General features: G+C 44.9%; 1 protein-coding gene across 1 annotated transcript in view; it reads left to right on the plus strand.

The window, feature by feature from the left end:
• Positions 1 to 10,519, plus strand: part of LOC147623395 (protein CORTICAL MICROTUBULE DISORDERING 2-like) — a 40,196-nt gene extending 29,677 nt beyond the window's left edge. The window contains exon 4 of the mRNA XM_086821539.1: positions 9,063 to 10,519. Coding sequence (XP_086677665.1) covers positions 9,063 to 10,104 — 1,042 coding nt within the window. The 3' untranslated portion in view covers positions 10,105 to 10,519. The remainder of the gene's footprint in view (positions 1 to 9,062) is intronic.
• The last annotated feature ends 1,083 nt before the right edge of the window (positions 10,520 to 11,602 follow it).

Consider the following 11,602-nt stretch of genomic DNA (forward strand, 5'->3'; position numbering starts at 1 on the left):
TTGTGTGCGATTTTATGGTTGCCCCTTTTGTAGGTGCAGACATAATTTTGGAAATTCGGTGGTTTCACAAGTTTCAACTAGATATCGATTGGGACTTGCACACTTTCAAGAGTAGTCGATGTCACGTGCATCCTGCACTTGGATGCATCATGCCACGTAGACATATCTGTACAGAAGGTGCAAGACTTGAGATGGTAAACTAGTCCCATGTGAGCCCAGTCCGGGACGAGTTAGCGAGGGTTCCATCCCAGTCGTTCGAGGTCAGGTGTGCATTGTCCTGCACATGAGTCCAAGGTCAGGTGTGCATCGTCCTGCACATGAAGCAGTGCCAGTCCGCGCTGTGAGTCTCCCTTTGGAATGATGTCAGTGATTATCTGTATCTGGTATGGTACTGGATGCCAGATCATTTTGTAGATAAGTTAGGGTTTGCTTATAGGAAAGGGGCCAGCCCATAGGGCTACCCCAAGTAGTTGTGTGGGCATGGGGACAGTGTAAAAGCACTCCCATGAGGGCCAGGAAGGCCCTGGCTGTACTCACCAGCCATGGGTAGGCCATGGAGGGCTGTAGGACAGCCCTAGGGGCATGCCAGGGGCAGCCGACAGGTCAACAAGCCTTGTGATGGCTGTAGGGCAAGTATGGGGCAGCCCATACAGGCTGCCCAGCCTCCAGAACAGCAGGCGCCTAAGTGCCCAGCTCCTATCTCCCATGCGCATAAATGCCCAGCCATGGATTAAGTCATGCGCAGCATTTAATATAATTTAATGCTGTAATATTCAGTTGTGGAGCCATTTTGGGACAGCCGACTGCATTAAAGGCAGCCGACTGGTCATCCTGGAGTACTATAAATACCAAGGCCCACAATCCATTCTTTCATCTCATAATTCACCAAGAGCTAAGGCAATCAAAGGGCCAGGACAGCCAAGGATTTGCTAACGCAAAGGGGTGAAGGATTGCAGGTCAAGGGCAGAGTTATCTCAGCCAAGAAAGGTCAAGTTTTTCTGTATTTTCTCTCAGATTTGCATCATTCTAATAAAGCAAATACACCATTCGTGGTGGGGGCCCTTCAGAGGGTATTCGGGACCCAATACTATGTCCTCTTCTCTCTCCCTCTCTCTCTCTCTTTTTCTGCACATCTTCATTCGGTTTTGTGCGTTAATTCCATCGCGAAAAGAGTGCTGATTTCGGAGCATTGAAGTTACCGATCTCCCCCGAAGCTTCCGCATGTAACAGTGGTATCAGAGCCTACTTCAAGTGCAAAGATTCAGCAAAGAAACCAGAATTTTTTCTCGCTCGTGTGGTTGGTTTTCAGACGCTGGTGGACTACCCCTTTCGAAGTGACTCCTGTCCCTTGAAGGACGGTTGGTTTTCAGTCTTCGGAAGCCTTCGGATGTCTCCCACACACATAGTGTTTGGAAAGGAAGTGCGTTTTCCTGCCATGGCGAGCTTCGACGACGAGAGAGACCAAGAACCTTGGGACCAGAGTGCACCGGGTAGCCCAGCTAGGGCACCAGGCTTGAGTGTTACAGATATGTTCTAGCAGATGATGCGAGCAATCGCAGACCAGACGACCAAGTTGGAAGAGCAAAAACGCAGATCTTGGCTCTGGAAGAGCGTACCCATTCTCCAGCATCGCATTTTCCATCTCCTCCTCCCTCTCCTTCCGTATCCCAGATTCCAGATCCTCGACACAGGGACCCTCTCGCGGGGTCCTGATCGCAGTCGAGCTCTTTGCTTGCAGATGTGTGCATTGGAGATCTGACAATGTGAAGACGAATCCATGCGACGTGTGGAACATGAGCGTTACCTTATTGCTTTGGACGCCAGATTGACACCAGCGGCGCTCTCCAATCATTTTTCCGAGAAAATGAACTTCAGTAAGTATAATGGTAAACTCGACCCACAACTCTTTATTCATGGTTGCATCAGTTTGAAGCTTACTTTGCCGCAGTTAGAAAGACAGATACTGACAGAGTGATCTTAGCCAGTTGGTACTTGGAAGGTGAGGCCATTCCTTGTTGGACTCAGTGGGCTCATGTCCACACCAGATTAGGTACGGTAGCTTATGTGTGGGACAAGTTTGTTCGCGACCTTAAGCAGTGGTTTCTACCGTCCCACTACCTTGAGCGACTCGAAGACGAGTTCAGGGGAGCGCGTCAGAACGCGCAACCAGTCCTTCAGTTTGCCAATAGAATTTCGACTTTATGTTTGCAATCAGGCTTATCTGATTTGGACAAGAAAGGGCAATTTTTGTATAGCCTCGACACGCAAACCCAGTGGGAGGTGCATATGTTTAGGCCAACCACGGGGGAAAAGGCCAGAACCAGACGGGGTCTTCCCCAGGACAGAGCACGGGAGCCTTTGGCTCCAAGAACTCGAACAATGCGTCTAAGCTTACTCCAGACCAAAAAGCAATGGCAGGCAATACAGGTGGCAAGTTGAGTGCTGAGGAGCTTTATCAGTACAAGAAGGAGGGTAGATGTTTCTTTTGTCAAACAAAAGGACATACTTCTCGGGAGTGTCCTAAGAAGACTCCAAAGACCGCCGCCGCTGCCTCCATAGCTTCCGTGGTGAGCCCAACTCCCACACATACCCCAGTGGCTGCCCCTAGTTCTTCAAATCCTAGTGCTTCAGTTGGAGCAATTATTAGTCGGGAACTCGAAGATAAGCAGAAGGGCGCCCATGAATGGGAGCATGAGCGCAACGAATTGCTCAAGTCCTTTGGCTATATAGGTGGCCAGAGCTTCGGATTATGAAGCAAAGGTTGAAGTAGGTGGGCAAGCGATGCCCAAAGTTGTCTTTCAGGAGCTTTGGACCCTTTCCCATCCAAAAAAAGATCGATGAGATTTCCATGATTTCTTAATCTCCTTTCATGATTGAGAAATTGTAAAACTCAATTAGCTTGGTGAATTGTTGAGCTTTTTGGGAGATATGGGTACGCAGGCCGGGAGTGAACCCGTCCACGTCCAAATGATAAGGCACTAGGGCACATCTCATCTTGGTCGCCAACTATGGAGAGATGGCATCTTCTGAACTGGCCATGTCGAAGAGAACAATAAATTGTTGCTACTTCATTGTGCCATAAGCGTTGATAAGTCCTTTCTGACGCTCTTCAACTCCGCCATCTTGCTTATCATCGAATACCACTGTGGGTATTGTATTCAAACTTCAAAGCGGGCAAGAGGTGAACTGCGTTGGTGGTTGAGGGCGGGAGTGGAGGGGGTGGTATAGCTGTGGCGGTAGCCACTATAGAGGCTTGTTGCTTGCCGCTTGCCATTTAGAACAATCCTTCTTTGCATGTCCTGTGTGGTGGCAGAAAAAACAACGGTTCTCTTTGAAGTATTGCTCCTTCTCATCTGACTGTAGGAATCCTTTGGTAAGGCCCTTCTTGATCTTTTCTTCAGGTGTCTTCTTGGGTCCATCTTGTCGCTCCTTCCCAGTAGAAGAGCTATTCTGGCCCTTCTTCTGCTGGTCTTTGTTGTTGGATGTGAATGTTGGGTAGACGCTTGGTTTTGTTGGGTGGTCTGCGTTTGGTGCTATTGTGGTTTGGGGGTGACTGGAGTGGTCTTGGGCTTGCCTCCATTGAGCATCATTTGGTGGTCTGTGCAAGAGTCAAAGCTCTATTATAACTCTGGGGTCCAAACATAGTTGTCAGGTATGAAAAAACGGTACCGGTACGGGACTTTTAAATTTTAAAAAATTGCATTTGTGACTCAAAGGCAAGACCTAATGACACATGCTTTGGTAAGGCTAAGGAGGAGACTATGAATCAAACCTTTGTAGAGGGGAGATTATTCAAGTGTGAATGAGAATGAGAGTGCAATTGAGAGTGTGAATGAGAGTGCAATTGAGAATGTGAATGAGAAAGTGAGAGTGAGAGTGAGATATGCTTGAGGGTGATCAACTGGTTGGAGCTCCTTTCAAAGTGCTTGTTGCTAGGTGCAATTTTTGTTTCATTCCCTATCAACCATGTACCAAGTGGGACCACCAAGGCATTTCACCACCAAAACGCTAGCATTGTGGCACCAACTCTTTTGCTTCAAATAGGTACTTCTACTTATTTCCATGTCCAACATCTTATTCATGTTAGGAAAGGCCTCAAATGTATTCACAATCTTCAAAGGACACCAAAAGATATCAAAGGCCCTCTACTATGATGGGCTTCTAGGTTGAAAAAAAACTGTTTTTCTCCATTTGAGGTGCTGTCATGGATGTGGTGTTTTTTGTGGATTGCTTGTTGCAACATGTTAGCCTTCTTGCAATCTTACGCCTTAGAAATTTGTTGACTTGTTCACCAATTAAGAAGTTACCAGAGTCCGCAGTGTTTGTTGGAATTGGTCCCTCAAGTCTTCTTGGGCCTGTTGCTCGTGGTTCGTCTTTGCTTCGAGCTCTATCCGTAGTTGCTCCTCTTTGGCCTTGCGTTTGGCTTTCTCTGCCAGTTGTTCAACCCGTCCTGCTTCTGAAAGAGTGCATAGAGCGGAAGCAAGATAAGCACTAGAGTGTGTTGATCTGAGATGTGCAAGAGAGAGAGAGATATGAAGCAACAAAGCTGAATATACTGCAATGAAAGCAATCGCGAGCAAGAGACATGAAAGGTCTCATAAGTGAGGGATACAAAAGATTACCATTGAAAAGTGAAGAGGCTAGCCCACCTATATATAGGTCATGAGGGCAGGCCGACTGGAACAAAAGAGGTGGCCGATTGGACAAACAGGAGCTGACCGACTGGAGATGAGTCACCCGACCTATGAAAAATACCAAGAAAATAGGGAAAAATAGGGGTGGCTAGCCCACAACCAAGGGCCATAAAAGGGATCAAATGTGGACACAATAATGGGCAGAATATGGGGATGAACATGCTAACACCCCCTCTCGGCACTAGACGCTGTACAAACTCCGAGAAGCCGAAGATGAGGTGCCAAGGAAGCCTGAGACATTGGCTTAGTCAATAAATTTGCTGCATTCTTTGCTGAAGGACAATACTCCAAATGCAAATCTCCAGCAAGAACCTGTTCACGAACATAGTGATACTGAATCTCAATGTGTTTGGTATGAGCATGAAACATAGGGTTCTTGGCGATGGCGATGCAACTTTGATTGTCACACCAAAGAAGAGTAGATCTGGTAGGAGGAAAGTCAAGTTCTCCCAATAATCTCCGCAACCAAATTGCCTCACATGCAGCATAACAAATTGCAAGACACTCCGCCTCTGTAGAGGAAAGCGCTACAATATGCTGGTTTTTACTGCTCCATGAAATGGCTCCTGACCCAAGTGAAAACACAACCAGTGGTTGAACGCCGAGTATCTGGATCTGCAGCCCAATCTGAATTAGACCATCCATGAAGAGTAAGTTGACTGCGAAACAAATGTCCAATCGGGGGTAGGTCAACCATACCAAACAACCAACGAGAACTTGATATTGTCCCTGATCATCAATCCTTGGAGAAGCATCAAGAAGAGAAAGCTTCTCACTAGTATCCATAGGAGAAGATATTGGTCTACATGCAGTCATCTGAAACCTGTCAAGAATATTCCACGTGTACTTTTGCTGAGAGAAGAAAATACCCTTAGGGGTTTACCAAATCTCAAAGCCAAGAAAATAATGTAGAAGGCCAAGATCCGTCATCTCAAACTCTGTCTCCAAAGCATACATGACTGAACGGATCCTTACAGAATAAGAACCTGTAAAGATGAGGTCATCAACATAGACCACAATGATAACAACTAACATCCTCTCAAGGAGGATATAAAGGTTCGAATCTGCATGAGAACGGCGCAAGCCAAGCTTCTGGAAAGAACTCATCAATCCGCTGGTACCAAGCTTGCAGAGCCTGCTTCAGACCATACAAAGCTTTCTTCAGCCGGTACACTTGGTCCTGTCTGCTTGGAACCTCAAATCCTGGCGGCTGATTAACATACACTTCTTGTGTAAGCTCTCCATTCAGGAAAGCCGACTTGACGTCCATCTGGAATATGGGCCATCTCTGATGTCCTGCAAGAGCAAGAACGGTACGAATGGTAGTCATCCGGGCCGTCGGAGCGAAGGTCTCATCGAAGTCGACTCTAGGGCGCTGAGCATAGCCCTTGGCAACCAACCTCGCCTTTGCTTGTCCAAGCTGCCATCAGCTCGATACTCCGTTTTGAAGATCCACCGCACACCAATCACCTTACGCTGTTGTGGCCTAGGTACCAAAATCCAAGTGCCATTCTGCTCAATAGCATTGAGCTTTGCCTGCATAGCACGACGCCAAGTCTCATGTGAAGAGCCTCGTCCACGGAAGTGGGATAAGAAGGACCATGAATAATGGAGGACATAAGAGCATAGTTAACAAACATGTTGCCCTCATGAATTTGTTTCCCTGAAACTCTGGAAGATCGCCTGAGAGAACCAGGCGGAGGAGTAGAAGACCATCGAGGCACCGATCTATTCAAACTCGCTGGAGGAGCAGAGTCATCATCATTTGACTGAGAATCCACAGCTAGAGGTGTAACAGAAGGAGGTGGCGGAGAAGGGAGGCGGAGGAAGAAGAAGCTCACCACCTCCCTCAGAAGATGCAGGAGTCTCGTTGAACACCACATCACGGCTCACAACAACTTTGCTGGCATGTTGATCATACATATGATATGTCTTGGACATAGAACTATATCCGAGAAAAGTCATGCGCTGAGACTTCGAGTCCAACTTGGAGTGATGCTCCTTAGGCACATGTACATATGCCGAACAACCAAATACTCGCAAATGAACAACAGAGGGCTTTCCACCATGGAAAGCCTCATATGGAGTTTTATCTGGAAGAGCAGTAGTAGGAGACCTGTTCTGAATATAGACAGCAGTAGAAATTGCCTCAGCCCAGAAACGTCGAGGTAAAGAAGAGTGCTCAAGCATAGCACGGACCATATCCATGATAGTCCTATTCTTCCTCTCTGCAACTCCATTCTGTGATGGAGTATTTGCTGTAGTAAGCTGTCTCCGAATGCCATGATCCTTACAATATTGTAGAAACTCCTGGGATGTAAACTCACCCCCTCTATCAATCTTGAGAACCTTGACCGAAGAACCGGTCTCTTTTTCCACCTCAACCCTCTGATCACAAAAGTGCTGAAAAGCCTCATCCTTGGACTTCAAAAAGAAAACCCAAGAAAATTTGGAGAGGTCATCCACCATCACGAGCATGTACAACGCCTTACTCAAAGACGTGGTACTCATAGGACCACATAAGTCTGCATGAACAAGAGTAAGTGATGTCGAAGATCTGTGTGTCGGCTATGCCAGTTTACCGCCTACGTCGATAGCTACTTTGGGCGAAGCAGGGGATAGCGGCTCCAACGACTTTCTAGATTATGATGATTTGGGCTTAGACAATGTGCATCTCTCGCAAGTTTGAGTCTACTCATGAGTTCCAAATTTGGTTGATGTATTTGCATTGTACTTTCTATTCTTAATTCAACAAGAAATTGACTTCATCTTGAGGTGTCCTTTATGCAAATTTGAGAAAGTCTCGCTGTTGGGTTTGTAATTACTAGGTTTTGGTTCTATAGTTTAATTTATCAAGTATATGTGCTGTTTCCTAGCCGTTTTCGTTTCCCACGGTTGCCGTTTTCGTTTCCGAGGGGTGTGCCGTTTCTGTTTCCGTTTCCCGTTTCTGGTGACTATGATGCTTGTACTTGACTTTGTGGCTTATTTTATCTCTACTGCTCATGAAGCTTCCCTTTTCATCCTCTCTCTCTCTCTCTCTCTCTCTCTCTCTCTCTCTAGAAGGTCCTCACAGTGCCTATAATTCTTATCCTGTGAAAGGCATTGGTGAGATTGTACTCATAGCAGCTGATGATATAGATTCATGCTTGACAGATATATTTTACGTGTCTAGGATTAAGAAGAATTTGTTGTCAGTGTCATCTTTTGCTCAAAGACGGTTTGTTGTCAATTTTGAGGATGGCAGATGCATAGTGAGAAACTGAGAAAAGGACTATGTGATAGTCACTTCTGGAACACTCTACCATGGACTCTATCTTTTGATAGTTTTGAATAGTGTTGAAAAGAGAGCACATGATGTTTGTGTGGTTATTACATCTACTCTTGCCATGCAAGAGGCGGAGTTGTGGCACCTCTTGATTACTTGTTTCCCCTCCCCGTACATGGAGGCTAGGTTGTATCAAGCCCTTCGTGGCTGTTTTTAATTAACTAATAGAAGGATCTTTTTCCCGGAAGGAAAAAAAGAAAGGTGGAGTTGTGGCATGCTAGGTTTGGGAATGTGAAGTATGGTAGTCTATGCTCTTACAGTAGCAACAAATGGTGCATGACATGCTACATGTTGAACTACCTCCAAGACATGGATGTGAGGAATGCATTCTTGGCAAAATGCATCATAATGCTTTCCCAAAGGATGGTTCGATGAGAGCTGATCGGAAATTACAACTCATACACAATGATGTATGCGGTCCTATGAAGACACCATCACTTGGAAAGAATATGTACTTTGTAACATTTGTAGATGATTACTCCAGATTTTCTTGGGTATACCCTTTGAAAGCAAAATCGGAGGTTGTTTTCAGCATTACGTTTCAAGGACTGAAAATGAAACAGGTTGCAAAGTGCAAACACTCTGTACATACAGAGGGGGTTATTGTATGTCTGATGCTTTCAAAGCATCTTGGCTGAAAAAGGCATTTTAGCATAGTGTACCATGCCATACACATCCAATAGAATGGTGTTATAGAAAGGAAGAACAAGTCCGTGATGGAAGGCCAGATGTATGGTCAAGGGCAAGGGTTTACCTCATAAATTCTAGATGAAGGCAATCATGTGTGCTACATATGTTTTGAACAGATGCCGTACAAAAGCATTGAAAACCATTACTCCATATGAGGCCTGGTATGTTAAAAAGCCTAAAGTTGATTACTTCACGGTTTTTGGTTGTCTTGCAGATGCCTATAGGACGCGTATTGCTGTAGACAAACTAATGAGTGCTTGCTTCTTGGTTTCAAGCTTGCCCCACTGTTTGGGGTTTTGTATAGATTTACAACTGTTTCTAACTGTAGTTGTTTTTTGACTGGCCCTTTGTAGCATGTTTGCTGAGCTATGTTCTGCAGCAAAAGTAGAGCATCCACAGCCTTCCATCGAGGAGTTCCTGGAGCTTCAACAAGTGTTAGTCCATGCCACAGCTGTTGCAGGTGCTTTGGCTTGTATGGAAAATTTGTATGGACAAGCGGATGGGGCTCAATCCAGTCACATAGATTTGGAGCAATTTCAAAACATTTCTATGGAGAAAGCAAGACAGGCAAACTTGTGGGTGGCTGCAGCTTTGTCAACTGATATGTCTGCCTTCTCAATAATGAGCAGACAAACGTGCAGTGCAACCAACACGACTTTCAAGAGAGATCTTGCCAAAGGAAACGTCTCTGGTGGCAGTCGGGCAATGTTGGTGCTGGAGAGAGCCTCAGGAACTCAAGTAAGCAGTGCAACATTTAGTGCTTTGCCTTCAAAAAAAGGGGCTACTTTGGTTATCCCTTCACAAAACAATGGGCTGCAGCCATCAAGCCCCCATATTGGAAATGAGAGAAAGAGCACGAGTGCAAGCGAAGTAGCTGCTGATAATACAAAGACGCCAGCACCAACTTTGAGTCGATTATCAAACGGGGTTTCATCCAAGATACTGAGCGTAAAACCCACAAACAAAACTGATCGTGACTCCCATGCTCAGGATCCACCCGTGCCTCTTGTCGTGGGTTGTGTCAAGGGGAATGGCTTGCAGGAAACTGCAGAGCTTGCAAATAAGCTCCGAAGAGAATCTCAGAGCTGGTTTTTGAGGTTTCTAGAGGAGGCACTAGACAATGGGTTTCAGGTTTCCGATGCGATTGAAGGTGTTGTGGATGCCTCTGTATCAAAACCTGCACAACAGGATAAAACTCAAATTGCAGCTATGCTATCACAGTTGAAAAGGGTAAATGACTGGCTAGATCAAGTGGGTACTGGGAAAGAAGAGGCAAGTGATATTGAGTTGGTGGAAACCGTGGCTCGGTTGAGGAAGAAAATCTACAATTATCTCCTACAACATGTGGAATCGGCTGCTGTTGCGTTGGGTATTCAGGCGAATCATATGACGTGAAGTGTGAGCTAGATGCACATATATAATATGTAAGTTCTCGCCACTAAACCAGAGAAGTGTTTAGTTTCTTGGATGGGTTAATGGGTATAATAAGTGTTCTCGCTCAAATCCCAAGCAAGCCACAATTATTGTGCCAGAATGGGATACCTCTTCTTGTTGTAACACTAAAATGACCTGATTTTTCTTTAGCCTGTATTGTGATTGTGATCCCCAGCAGATTGCCTTGAAGGTTTCAATTGTGCTCCATATGGGCATGTGAGAATTATTGTGCCATAGAAGAAGCTGCATTTCAAGCTTGGCTTCCCTTGTATTGAGAGTCTCTGCATTAATTGCAGAATGTACTCGACCTATTCTTTCTTGTGCAAAGTTTATAAAGGGAATGAGGCAGGAGGTGTTTACCTTCTACTTTGAACCATCTCTCTCTTATCTTATAGTTCGCTCATGTAGTCGTACAAACAAGGACAATATGGAATGGATTGAGACTAGCATGAGGTCAACTAATAATGGTTTTGTTGCAAGTGATGGAGCAAAGCAATTTGTTACTGCAAATTATATTTGGACTAAGTGTTAGAAATAAAAATTGAGCATATTTATTAACAGTAAGTTGAGCTACTTATCTGAATATGCGTCGTTTTGAGTGAAACTTGTATGAAAAGAATGTAGTGACATTTGAGCACTGTTGGTACGACGTGATAACAAAAAGACCATACATAAGGTATGGCGAGAGAGGGCATAGTCCTCCCCAAAATAAATAATCATTAGGAAATGTGCCTCTCTCTCGAGTTCAAGTCCCACTGTTGGTCGTATATGCCCTTGTGTTGCATTCTACCGACGTTAATACCTCTCTCTCTCTCTCTCTCTCTCTCTCTCTCTCTCTCTCTTAGAAAAGAGAACTCTCAATTTAGAAAGTTGAGCTGATGAGAATTTCGTAGAGCTATGTACGAAGAAATAGAGCAATTATACTTCAAAAGCATATAATTATTTTGTTTCTTGTGATTAATATAATGATTATCATGTTGATTAATCAACGCGTAGTGGTGATGTTTGTTTCACTTAAAGTATTATTGTTATGTCAAGTAATGTCAAGGTTAAGGTTTTTTTTGTGGAAGAATATTTGTGCTATGGAATATCAAATTTTACATGCATGTGTATGAAGGGATGATGCTTGACTACATTGTTGTGTGTTTTGATTCTTTTTCGTTCATTATTTGATTGTCTATGTAAATATATTTATCTAAAGTGGGCACATCTCCATCGTGTGCTTCTCTAACGACTGTGTTGGTTCTCTAACAGTTGTGTACGGTGTTCACCTAGTGACGTCCTTGTGGGGCATGTCCTTTGTGCCTTCGCTAGCAAATAATAGTCCAATCTACTAGAGGCCTCCAACTATGGGAAAATTGCTGATTTCCAAAGAAGCAGAAAAGAGGAGTGGTAGTGCAAGGAACTCAAGCTCTCTACCCCCCCCACCATTGTGTGCGCTACCTCGTCCGTCGTGCTC

This window comes from Cibotium barometz, chromosome 27 (assembly GCF_041138505.1).
Source record: "Cibotium barometz isolate CiBa-2024 chromosome 27, ASM4113850v1, whole genome shotgun sequence".
Classification (NCBI taxonomy): Eukaryota; Viridiplantae; Streptophyta; class Polypodiopsida; order Cyatheales; family Cibotiaceae; genus Cibotium; species Cibotium barometz.